The sequence below is a fragment of the Nicotiana attenuata genome, unplaced genomic scaffold, assembly GCF_001879085.1.
Source record: "Nicotiana attenuata strain UT unplaced genomic scaffold, NIATTr2, whole genome shotgun sequence".
Lineage (NCBI taxonomy): Eukaryota > Viridiplantae > Streptophyta > Magnoliopsida > Solanales > Solanaceae > Nicotiana > Nicotiana attenuata.
The window spans coordinates 157,335-171,293 of NW_017671081.1; the positions used below are offsets into that span (position 1 = coordinate 157,335).

The following is a 13,959-nucleotide window of genomic DNA, read 5'->3' on the forward strand; positions in this document are numbered from 1 at the left end:
CGTGTCTCTCAAGACACACAAATGGGGATCATCAAACTGCCGATCACGGATACGCTCCAATAATGAAGAACGAGCGACCGTACAAGCTAGCACTCTACTAGGCTCAGAAATGTCCAACCTCACAAATCGATTGGCCAGGGCCTGAATATCCAAAGCGGTCTCTGGCTGACCGGGACATAAGCAAGACTACCCATGCTGGCGGACTTCCTACTCAATGCATCGGCCACCACATTGGCTCTCCCCGGGTGGTACAAGATAGTAACATCATAATCCTTCAATAGCTCCAACCACCTCCTCTGCCTCAAGTTCAACTCCTTCTGCTTGAACAAGTACTGCAGACTCTTGTGATCAGTGTACACCTCACACGTCACACCATATAGGTAATGCCTCCAACTCTTCAAAGCATGAACAATGGCTGCCAACTCTAGATCATGAACCGGATAATTCTTCTCGTGGATCTTCAACTGCCTCGAAGCATAGGCTATGACTCTGCCATCCTGCATCAATACTGCACCAAGCCCAATACGGGAAGCATCACAATAGACTGTATAAGGTCCTGAACCTGTGGGCAAAACCAATATCGGTGCCGTAGTCAGAGCTGTCTTGAGCTTCTGAAAGCTCGCCTCACACTCATCTGACCATCTGAACTGGGCACCCTTCTGGGTCAATCTGGTCATCGGGGCTGCAATAGATGAAAACCCCTCCACGAACCGACGATAGTAGCCTGCTAACCCCAAGAAACTCCGAATCTCTGTAGCTGATGCTGGTCGAGGCTAGTTCTTATCTTCTTCGGGTCCACCTGAATACCCTCTGCTGATACAACGTGACCCAAAAATGCAACCGAACTCAACCAGAACTCACACTTGGAGAACTTGGCATATAACTGACTATCCCTCAGAGTCTGAAGAACCACCTTAAGGTGCTGCTCCTGGCTGCGGGAGTACACCAAAATATCATCAATAAAGACTATCACGAGCATGTCCAAATATGGCCTGAACACTCGGTTCATCAACTCCATGAATGCTGCTGGGGCTTGGAGAAAGATTTTGCCGTTAGGATTGGAATATACCTAACAATCTTGCTTAGTTGAATATCGTAATTCATTCGTTCAGGATTAATTCAAGACCATAGGAATATAGGGTTGATATATTATGGATAAACGGATAGTATTGTGGGAACATGCTATTTACATAAACGATCCGGTCAACTAGCAACCATAGATAATTTGTATTAACAGGTGTAGTTACGAACTCAATCGGGTTGATAAAACCGACCACAACCCTGGAATCTATATCTTCCTTGGTTACATGTTTAAATTTCGCAAAATTAGTTGTAATAGAAAAGTTAAATTTTTTATCATCTTGGACAGTAAATTGATTTTAGTTTGCTTAGTTAACACTTAATCTAAGTGTAACGACCCGACTGGTCATTTTGAGCTCTAGCGTGTCGTTCAGCAGTTTGAGGTTATGAGCATCTTCACTTAAGGTATTATGACTTGTATGCACGGTCGGAATTGAATTTCGAGAAGTTCGGAGCTGATTTGGAAAGAGAATTCTCATTTCGGAAGCTTTAAGTTGAAAGAATTGACTAAGATTGGATTTTTTAGTAAACGACCTCGGAATTGGGATTCGAAGGTTCCAGCAGGTTCGTATCATGATTTCGGACTTGGGCGTATGTCCGGATCGGGTTTTAGAAGACCCAGGAATGTTTCGGCACCTATTGTGGAAGTTAGCATTTTTGGAAGAATTTCATAAGTTTGGGTTGAAGTGCATTTCAGTGTTATCAATGTCCGTTTGGGATTCCCAGTCTGGGAATAGCTCCGTATGGTGATTCTGGTGTTGAGAGTGCAATCGGAAGTGAATTCGGAGGTCCGTGGGTCATTTTGGAGTCATTTGGCTAAAGATAAAAATTCGAAGGTTTTTGAGGAGTTTGACCGGAAGTGGACTTTTTGATATCGGGGTCGGAATTCAATTTTGAAAGTTGGAGTAGGTCCGTAATGTCGAATGTGACTTGTGTGCAAAATTTGAGATCAATCGGACGTGATTTGATAGGTTTCGACATCGAATGTAGAAGTTTGAAGTTCTAAAGTTCATTAAGCTTGAATTGGGGTGAGATTCATGATTTCGATGTTGTTTGATGTGATTTGAGGCCTCGAACAGGTCCGTGTTATGTTATGGGACTAGTTTGTGTGATTGGACGGGGCCCCGGGGGGCTCGGGTGTGTTTCGGGGTGGTTTCAGATCATTTCGGACTGTTTTGCAATAGCTGATGCTGGTGTCTAGTAATGTTCTTCGCGTTCACGAGGATCCTCTCGCGTTGGCGAAGAAGGATTTAACTTCAGGTACTCTGTTCTTCACGTTCGCGAAGAGATCCTCGCGTTCACGAAGAAGGAAATCTCTGTTGCACAAGTCTGACTTTGGAGGCTCATATTCTTGCGATCTATAAGGAGTTTGGAGATGATCTAAAAATGAAAGTTGTAGCCTTTTGTGTCTAGTTTACAGAAAAGTAAAACATTTAGCATTTGGATTTGTGTACAAAAATCTATGGCTGGTACACTACAGGCTATCCGGGAAGATGAAGAAGAAACTTGTGTTGCACAAGGCTGACTGTCACGACCCAATTCCCAAACCCGGTCGTGATGGCGCCTCTCGTGAAGACAAGGCCAGCCAGAACAACGCAACACCTCTTTCAAAGCAATTAATTAATATTAACAATTCTAACACATGCTTAATATAGTCAATAATGCGGAATCAGCGATAAAAACAAAGGAAACCATCCCGACACAGCCCAAACCGGGGTGTCACAAGTCATGAGCTACTACACAGTTTGCTATAAGTCTACAAGGAGTAATATCCAATACAATAGTCTGAAGAAATCATAAATGATATAAGATAGGGGAGACAAGGGGCTGCGGACGTCAACAGCTACCTCGTATCTCCAAATGCCTGGTCTGGAAAGGAAATCAGCGCTCAGGTGCGGACTCTGCTATGCCTGAATCTGCACACATGGTGCAGGGAGTAATGTGAGTACTCCGACCCAGTGAGTAATAATAATAAATAATAACCGAAGGCATGAAAACACATAACTGCACAAAGCAATTCTATATCAGGCAGTAAAACAGTGAAAACAGTAGAACAGTAAAAAGTCAAATGAAATCTCCTTTTAAAATCAGGTAAATCAAGTAAAGCAACAAGTAAATAGTGAGTAGAAATATGCCCCTCGGGCTCAGTATCAATCGCTCAGAACAGTATCAGCCCCTCGGGCTCAGTATCAGTCACTCAGCATAATATCAGCCCCTCGGGCTCACTCTCATATCACATGGCTACCCGCGCTCACTGTGGGTGTGCAGACTCCGGAGGGGCCCCTTACGGCCCAAGCGCTATATCAACATAAGGCCTGAAAGCCTTCACACATCACACTCGAGGCCTGAAAGCCTCCTCACATATCACTCGAGGCCTGAAAGCCTCCTCACATATCACTCGAGGCCTGAAAGTCTCCTCACATATCACTCGAGGCCTGAAAGCCTCCTCACAATACGCTCAAAGCCTGAAAGCCTCACTCAGTACAGAAACATCATAAGCCCCTCGGGCATTAATAAAATAATAGTTCTCAGCCCAAACAGCAGTGAAAATGTCATTAAAATCTCAGAATTCAATTAAGGCGGCTGAGTTTGCAAAACAGTATAATTATAGGGACTGAGTTCAAATAACGTATCAAAATAGTGAGGAAATAGTGATAACGAATCCCTGAAGGATTCAAGTAATCGGCATTAAGCCCAAAACATGGCAATAAGCCCAAATAACGATGATAAACGAATCAGCTTAGTCAATTACGTGGTAAAATATCAAACGGGACGGACCAAGTCACAATCTCCAGTAGTAAACAATCCCGCGCTCGCCATTAAGCGCGTGTTTCACCTCAATATAGCACTACGTTGGGCAAATCCGGGGTTTCAAACCCTCAGGATATCATTTACTATCATTACTCACCTCAAGCTGGCCAAAGTCCTAGCTCGCTATGCCTTTGCCTCGCAAATCAACCTCCTCGCGCGTCGAATCCGGCCAAAACCACAACGAATACGTTACAACAGGCTAAGGGAATATAACCCAATCGAAAAGACTCGAAAAACATCGAAATTCACGAAGTTGGCAAAACCCGATCCCCAGGCCCACTTCTCGAAAAATCAAAAAAATTCACATAACCGGACTCCTCGTCTCGCCACGAGTCTATGCATACCAAAAACTCCCAAATCCGAGCCCAAATGACCCATCAAACCCCAAATTTTCATTTCAAAAGTCAAGCCTTAATTCTTCCCTTTTTAATCAAATTTCCATGAATTTAAGTGTTGAATCCACAATTAAATGACGTTTCTAGGCCATAAGACTCACCTCCAATCGATTCCCAGTCAAAACCCTCTTTAATCCTCGTCAAAAGCTCTCAAGGTTACTCAAAAATGGTGGAAATGGGACTTGGTTCGCGGATGAAATGTTATTAAAACCATTCTGCCCAGGTGAATTTTTACCCTATGCGATCGCATGAAAATCCCTGCGATCGCGATGCACATTAATCTTAAGCTATGCGAACGCGGGCCCCCGGACGCGATCGCGAAGAACAAAGCGACCTGCCCTCGAATTCCTTCTATGCGATCGCACAGACACTACTGCGATTGCGATGCATTAACTGATGACCCTCTGCGATCGCAACCACTTGAACGCGATCGCATTGAACAAATCTCTTATCCCTCCCGTTTCTTATATGCGATCACGACATCACCCCCGCGATCGCATTGAACAAAATCTCTGCAACAAATAGCTGGAAAAAACCTGCAACCTTCAAAGGCCGAGATTGGTCCGATTGACCATCCGAAATCACCCCGAGGCCACCAGGACCTCAAACAAAAGTTCCAACCTATCTTAAAACATCATTCGAACTTGCTCCAATCATCAAAACACCACAAACAACACCAAAACCATCAAATTACATCGGATTCAAGCCTAAGTTCTTCTAAAACTTCCGAAACACGCCTTTGATCAAAAACCCGACCAAAACACCTATGAATGACCTGAAATTTTGCACACACATCCAAAATCACCTAAGAAAGCTACAAAAACTCTCAGAATTCCATTCCGACCCTCGAATCAAAATCTCACCTATCAACCGGAATTCGCCAAAATACTAACTTCGCCAATTCAAGCCTAATTCTACACCGGGCCTCCAAAATGAATTCCGATCACACTCCTAAGTCACAAATCAACCCCCGAAGCTAACCAAATCACCGGAAATCACATCCGAGCCCTCTAACTCATAGGTCAACATCCGATTGACTTTTCCAAAACAAGGTTTCCTTAAAGAGACTAAGTGTCTCATTTCCATCCAAAACCAATCTGAATCGACTCATTCACCCGAGACTCTTGTAATAAGACATAATGAAGCAGAAAATAAGGAAAACGGGGCGGTAACTCACGTGACGACGGGTCGGGTCGTCACACTGACTTTGGCAGCTAATGATATATAAGGAATTGGGAGATGACCAAAACATGAAAGTTGTAGATCTTGGTGTTTAGTTTTCAAAATATTAAATCATTTGTCATTTGAAATTTTTATACAAAAAGTTATGGCCATTATACTAGAGGTTGTCTGAGAAGAGTTTGGAAAATGATTTTTCGGAATTTTCTTCTTCGCGAACGCGATGGGGGTCTCGCGAACGCGAAGAAGAGTCGTTTGGGCAGTGTATAAGTGTAAAGAAATGGGTTTGGATCATTTCATCTCATTACCTCCATGGGAGCCGACCTAGGAGCGATTTTAGAGCTCCATTTTCATCATCCATGTCAAGGTATGTGGTTCCCACCTATTGCAAGTTAATTGCTTGGATTATATCTAGATTTTAACATGGAAAATCATGTAAATTAGTAGAAATTTTGGAATTTTGAAGAAAACCTAGGAAATTTGTGTTCTTGGATATTGACCACAATTTTGGACATGAAATTGAGAGCTAATTATATATTTGATTTCGTGAGGTTGTGGGTAAACTTTATCTTCGAAAAATTTCAGAATCGGGGCACGTGAGCCCGAGGGCATTTTTGTCAACTTTTTAATCGGGGTTAGGGATTGCTATAAATTGGATATTATGAGTAATTGAACATGTATTAATGGGTTTACATAATTATTGGCTAGTTTTAGAACGTTGTGCATCAATTTGAGTCTTCGGAAGGGCGTGGAATGCCGGTTATGGAGCTTCGGAGCAAGGTAAGTCTCCTTTCTAACCTTTTGTCCCCATAGGTAAATAATTGGTTATGTGCTCCTATTTGTGGGGGTTACGCACGCACGAGGTGATGAGAGTCCGTGTGTAGCTACTATTATGTTTAAGTCCGGATAGTCTAGGACCCAAAAGCATGCTATACCTGAAATATTTGTAATCTTATTGACAACTGAAATTTCCTAAATCATATCGAATTAGTAAAAAAAATTCTAAAAAGGGTTAAACCTCATTTTCTTAAATCGTTAAAAGAGAATTGACTTTTCCTTGGATAAATGGTTCTTGATGAATTCTTAATTGACTGTTTGAATGTGTGTATCTATGAGTACCTGCGTCGCACGTATGATTCGCGAGCGGGGTAACTCTATTTTTTATATTTGACAGCGTCGCACATATGATTCGTGATCGGTGTAATAGATGCATCTATGGTTCGCGCCATTCGACCCTCTGGAAGTGCACAGTTTAAATATTTGTTGGATCTGGTCGTACGACCTCGGCATGATTTGCGCATGCTTGTAATGCTTGCTTGATATTTACAAATTGATATTGCCTCCCTGGTCTGAGATAAATTAAAAAATTATGGATTATGAATTTGGAGACTTCTAAATATAAAAAGTTATGTTTACTTGTTTCTTGACTTACTTGAGTTTACTGTCGTTTTTAATAAATCCATAATTATTCGCATTATTAATATATTATTATTGGATCACTAGTAAGTGTCGAAGTCGACCTATCGTCTCTACTTCTTTGAGGTTAGACGGGATACTTACTGGGTACACGTTATTTTTATACTCATACTACACTTGCTGTGCATTTTTGTTGCACAGGCACATGTATGTCTAGTGGCCTAGTTGGGCGCAGTGGCATGGTTGATACGGAGACTTAGGTGAGCTGCACCTCTTGAGACGACCCGCAGCCAGCAAAGTCTCTTTCAGAGTATTGTACTGTATTTTCTTTTCTGTCCAATCTGTATTTCGGAAAGTTATTGTATTACATTATTTCCTAGAAACTACTCATACACTTGTGACACCGGATTTTGGGATGATTATGGGGTATTCTGTATCAACTTCTAAATATTGTTTTATTTATTTTGTAAAGATTATCTTTTACTAGCCAAATTGAAGGAAAATTATAGTTTTCACAATTATTTAAACGAGAATTTAATTAAGTATTTATGGTTGGCTTGCCCGACAGCGGTGTCCGGAGCCATCACGACCCTTAGCGGATTTTGGGTCGTGACACTAAGTGTATGTGGGTTTGACATCCGACTTTCGAGTCACTTTATTACTTGACGGACACGTATACTTGCGTGTACTTGGGGAACCAACAAAATTCCTGTTTTAAATTGCATATGATATTTCCTTTTAAGTCTCTGCTGAATATTATTTGCGACAAAAATAAATACTCCGTATTTTTTGTCCTTCAAGTATATATTATTAATTAACATATGATAGAATGGATGTTTTAAATAGGGACGGAATTAGAGTATTAGATACAGGTTTGACTCCCTTGAGACCGGCTGCCGCAAAAGCTCACCCTTTATTACGAAATGTGTGTGATCAGAAGCACACCTTTTGTAGCCAAACTAAACTATGGCCTTACTGAACTTCTCAAACCACGCCCTCGGGGATTGCTTCAATCCATACAGGGCTTTCTTCAATCTGCACGAACTCAATAGCTTTTTCTTAGAGCATATATTTATATTGGAAAATTAATTAAATATTATAGATATTTAATTGTGAATCCAATTAATAAAACGAGCTACGAGTTCCATGGCAAGTTCAGAATTCGAACCTCATATGTAACAACCCTGTGATGACGCAGAGGGTCCGTAATAAAATATGGGACCTGGGCGTATGCCCGGAATCGAATTTCGTGGTCCCTAAGTTGAGAAATAAATTTTTGAAGAAAATTGAAAAGGCTAAAAATGTAATAATTTAAAGAATTTGATCTTGTTGGTATCGGGTCCGTATTTTGGTTCTGGAGACCGGTACATGTCCATTATGATAATTATACCTTATTTGTGAAATTTGGTGAGAAACGGGACTAATTTGACGTGATTCGGACCTTTGATTGAGAAAATACAAGTTTTGAACTTTCTTGAAAATTTCATGCAATTTGGTGCTAAATTCGTAGTTCTAGGTGTTGTTTTGGCGATTTGATCGCGCGACCAAGTTCGTATGATGTTTTAAGACCTGTGTGCATGTTTGGTTTGGAGGCCCGAAGGCTCGGGTGAGTTTCGGATAGGCTACGAGATGTTTTAGACTTAGAAATATCTGGTCTTGGGTAGTTGCAGAGTTGCGGGTCTCAGTCTTGGAAGTGCGACCGCGGTGGGAAATTCGTGGACCGCGGTGGAGATTTCGCGGCCGCGCTTGGGATTTTGCGGGCTGCGTAGTGAGGATCAGAGGGTGGTATATGAACGGGATTTTTCATTCATTCTTCAATTTTTCAAAACCTAAAACATAAGAGGCAATTGTCAAAACCCTTCTTCTTCCCCAAATCATAAGTAAGTGATTCTTAACTCATTTCTTTCACTCTTTTACTTATTTTTACAAGATTTCATCCTAGAATCTAGGGTTTTCATGGTGGAATTGGGGATTTTTGGTAGAACTTAGAAATTTCGAAATTTGGAGAATTAGACCTCAAATTGAGTTTGGATTTCAAAACCAATCGTATATCCAGGCTCGAGGGTGAATGTGTAATCGGATTTTGGTCCGAATTCGGGTTTGGACCAAGCGGGCCCGGGTGTTGACTTTTGTTGACTTTTTCAAAAATGACCTAAATTGAATTTCTTGCTATCATAGGTAGTTCCTAAGGCTTAAATTGAATCGTTTGATTGGTAATTTACTAGATTCTATTGGTCCGGAGGTATGATTGAAGGGAAAAGCTGTGATTGAGCTTTGAGAGGCCCGCGTAGGCGAGGTAAGTGTTGGGTATAACCCTGGCTTGAGGGATTAGGTGTTACTTGCCTATTTGCTACGTGTTTTGATATTGAGTACAACGTATAAGTAAGGTGACGAGTACCTATGCGCTGATATCGAGTCATAGCATGCAAGTTAGTCTTATTCTTGTAATTGTTGTACTTTTTGATCATATATTTCATGTTTAGACTTGTTATTCCATGTGTTGAGCAACTCTTATCATGCTTTACAAAATTTGGGTATTGGTTGAGTATTAACTCAGAGCTAAGGCTATTATTGTGGAATTAAATGTTGAAAGTAAAACTGGTTCTTGATACTTCTATTTCCCTGTTGCTATTGTTCATTGTTCTGGTGAGGGAGAGTGTTAAAGCACGAAGGGTGATGCCGTGCCATATTCTGTGAGTGATAATGCACGAAGGGTGATGCCGTGCCAAATTCTGTGAGTGATAATGCACGAAGGGTGATGTCGTGCCATGTTATTAGAGAGTTAATGCACGAACAGTGATGCCGTGCCGTTTCTATTATTTCTTATGGTGAGGGCGAGAGTAAAAGTACAAAGGGTGATGCCATGCACTTGTTTGCTATGTTATTACTTTCATTGGTGCAAAGCATGTTATTTATTGCGTTTCTTTACGATTCTATTTCCAGGATTTGATATTCCCCTCAGCATGTTTTTCCCCCTTCCCGTTATTATTTGCTTAATTTCCATTTGTTGTTATTTTCTCGTATATGATTTACTGCACAGGTTCATGTTATTATCGTGTCCTAGCCTCGTCACTACTTCGCCGGAGTTAGGCTCGGCACTTACCAGTACATGGGACCAATTGTACTGATACTGCACTCTGCACTTTCTATGCAGATTTCGGTACTGGATCGTGTCGACCCGAGTTGAGGTGCCGCCTTCAGTCCTACAGGAGACCAAAGGTAGATCAGCCGGCATTCGCAGACCATGGAATCCCGTTCCAGCTATTTCGGATCACTGTTTTTACTTTAATTCAAAGACAGTTGTATTTTCTTTCAGCTGGTACTTGTAGTAACTCTTAGAAGTTTGTGGATTGTGACACCAAATTTTGGGTAGTCGTGTATTAGTACTTGGATTATTATGAAATTCCGCACTCCTTTAATTTGCCTTGGTTTAAATTGCTGCTATTTATGGAATTGGTTAGTGTTAGCGTATTTAAATCTCTATCTGTTGGCTTGCCTAGCATTCTGAAAGGTTAGGCGCCATCACGATCCCGAGGGTGGAAACCGGGTCGTGATAGACCCGGCCGGTCATTTTGCTTTCTAGATCCCCGTTACCCTAAGTAAGACTTCCTGTATGTTCTTTTACTATTTTATAACTTGTGGGGTTGGTTAGTTCGGGATTTGGAAGGGTTCGGGTTAAAATCAGAACACTTGGTTCCTTAAGTTGGCTTGAAAAGGCTAAGTTTGAGTTCGGTCAACATTTTAATTAAACGACCTCGGGATCGTGATTTGACGGTTCCAATAAGTTCGTATGATGATTTCGGACTTGGGTGTATGTTCGGATCGGGTTTTGGATGATCCGAAAGCGTTTTGGCGCTTAATAGTGAAAGTTGGTTCTTTGAAGGTTTTTATAAGTTCTTTAAATTTGGTTTGGAGCGGGTTTTGGTGATATCGAGGTCCAAACGGAATTCTGGTACCGGGAATAGTTCCATAATGTTATTTAAGACTTACACAATTTGGTGTCATTCCGAGTAGTTTAAGTATTTTTCGGCGCATTGGAAGTAAATTGAAGAACTTGAAGTTCATAAGTTTGATTCAATTGGTTTTGGGGTGTGATTCTTAGTTTTAATGTTGTTTCGGGCGTTCCGAGAGTTCGAGCAAGTCTATTTTATGATTCCAGACTTGTGGGTATGTTCGGGCGGGGCCCTGGGGGCCTCGAGTGTCGATTGGACGAGGCTCGGACCAAGTTGGGAGCTTGAAGCAACAGCTGAAGCTCCCCAGATCTATCATAATCGCACCTGCGCATGGCCAGCCGCAGGTGCGAGCCACAAGCCGCAGAAGCGAGGAATCAAGGGCAGCCCAGGAACCGCAGACGCGGAAGATTGGGCGCACCTGCGTGACTACAGGTGCGAGAGTGTGGTTGCAGGTGCGTCTAGGCTCGCAAAAGCGGCCCCTTCTGTATGTAGATGTGGAGACTGGCCGCTTTAATAGTATATTAATACAGTCAAACCTTTGTATAACAGCCTTGTTTGTTCCAGATATTTGTGGATGTTATAGCGAATTGCTGTTATAGAAAACATATATTATAGCAGAAAATGAAATTTGGTTTCCAAAAAATTTGACTTTTATAGTAAAGTGCTGTCATATAAGGACGATATTATTGAAAGGTCTGACTGTATATACCGTTTCACATGTGACAAATATTCTATTGATGTCGTTTCACATGTAACAAATAGTGCCCTTCTTTTTTTCTCTTCGATAGATTTTTTTTGCCTTTTGGAAGATGGTGCTGGATTAAAGTCTTGTGTTCTCATTTAATATATCATTTTCAAAGAAAAAAGAAAGAAACCACACGACAAGCATGAAGTTATATCGTGGCATGTAAAGCTTTATTGATGTTATATATTAAAAGCTAAATCATATTGATGTCTCTTGTCTATATCGCTTAATAACGGCAAAACACGTGTGCCCTAGATTACGACCACCTATATATTCTCAGTCTTGAACTTTTTTCACATTTTTTAATATTTTTGTATATTAATTTGATTCAGCAAGAAAAATTTTACCGGTAAAGTAAAGCGAGAGGCAATTGACCCTTTCTTAGGGTTTCGTGTAATTCAACGTGCCAAGAAAAATATCTAATTGTAGAATGGGTGTCTTAGGCCTCATTTGTTTTTTTTAAGATTAAGATGTCTGAATCTGAATACACATTTGAATATCAAGATATGTATTAAGATTAAGATATCTGAATCTGAATACACATCTGAATATACTAAGATGTATATTAAGATTTGAATAGAAATAATTAAGACTGTTTGATTATTAACATCTCAATGTATAAAATTTATCTTTATTTGAAAATTAATAAACATAAAATTGAAATGAAATACTAACTAATCTAATATTTTATCAATAAAATATAAAGTTTTTAAAAATATAATAGTTGTTGGTGGTGATGGCTAACGGGTGAATGTTGCGCGACTACAGGCGGTGGTTGGTGGTAGTTTGTATTGATGATGGTGGTTCGTGCTAGTAGTGATTGGTAGTGGTGGCGATTTTGATTGAGGATGGTGGTGGTGGGTGGTGATAATTAATAATGGCGGGTGATGATAATAGTTGTGACTGAGAAAGGTGGTGGTTGGGTGGTGGTAGGTTATAAGGATGGGCAGTGCCGGATGTGGTTGTTGATGACATAGTTATGATTGATGAGACGTGAGGCTCTGTTAACGAGAGGTTGGAGGCATGGAGACTGGCCCTCGATTCTAAGGGTTTCAAGTTGATTAGGACTAAGACAGAGTACCCGGAGTGCAAATTCAACGCTGAGTCAAGGGAAGTAGGCATGGACGCGAGGCCTGGATCACAGGTCATCCCTAAAAGAGGTAATTTAAGTAACTTGGGTCGGTTATTCAGGGGGAAGAAGAGATCGATGAGAACGTCACACACCGCATAGGGGTGGGGTGGATGAAATAGAGGCTAGCATCTGGAGTCCTATGTAACAAGAAAGTTCCACCGATACTCAAAGGTAAATTTTATATAGCGGTGGTTAGACAGGCCATGTTGTATGAGGAAGAGTGTTGGACGGTTAAGAACTCTCATATATAGAAGATGAAGGTAGCATAGATGAGGATATTGAGGTGGATGTGCGGGGACACTAGGATGAAGAAGATTAGGAATGAAGATATTCGGGAGAAGGTGCGCGTGACCCCTGTGGATGACAAGATGCGGGAAGCGAGGCTCAGATGGTTCGGACACGTGCGGAGGTAGGGGGCGGCCTAAGAAGTATTAGGGAGAGGTGATCAGGCAAGATATGGCACAGCTACAGATTTCCGAGGACATGGCCCTTGATAGGAAGGTGTGGAGGTTGAGCATTAGGGTTGTAGGCTAGGAGGTAGTCGAGCTTTTTTCTACTTCGTAACGGGGGTGAGGCTGTTTGATAGGGTTGATCTTAGACAGGTAGTGGTTAATGCTGTGTTCACACTATCCCTCCTATTTTTCATAGTTCTGGACCTTATTTAGTGGTTATTGTTATTGCATATCATCTATTTTATGGTTTTAATGATGTTGTTACTATTTCTATGGTTTCTGTTGACGATACTGATATATTGTCTCTTCTTGTTTTCTTTCCGTCTTCCTGAGCCGTGGGTCTATCGGAAATAGCCTCTCTGCCTCATCGGGGTCGGGGTAAGTTTTGCGGACACACTACCCTCCACAGACCCCACTTTGTGGAATTTTACTGGGTCGTCGTTGTTGTTGTAATTTGAAATTCAGGAAAAAGTATCCTGAATTTCTGAACTACTAATTTAAAATTCAGGACATAAGATTCGAAATTCATGATACAATTTTCGAACTTCAGGACACGATATCCTGAAGTTTGAATTTTGAGGTTTAAACTCTAGGACGCCGTGTCCTAAAATTTGAACGAAATTGGCTAATCTTTAAATATATTATAAATTGTGAATATATTTTAAACAGTATACTTAAAAGTGGCTGGTATCATTTTGACTCTTTTTCAGTTTTAGCTAGAAATTAGTTTGGCCCGATCTTAGAAGGTTCCTTTGTTAGTTCCATATTTACATTTTGTTTCCTTCGTTAGAATCAA

At 41.0% G+C, this 13,959-nt stretch overlaps 1 protein-coding gene across 1 annotated transcript in view; it reads left to right on the forward strand.

Moving 5' to 3' along the window:
• The window catches only part of LOC109205772 (WAT1-related protein At5g40230-like), a 37,921-nt gene extending 24,426 nt beyond the window's left edge, over positions 1–13,495 (forward strand). Inside the window, exons 4-5 of the mRNA XM_019368519.1 lie at positions 10,036–10,200; positions 13,360–13,495. Of these exons, the coding sequence (XP_019224064.1) occupies positions 10,036–10,200; positions 13,360–13,495 (301 nt within the window). The remainder of the gene's footprint in view (positions 1–10,035; positions 10,201–13,359) is intronic.
• Positions 13,496–13,959: the final 464 nt, after the last annotated feature.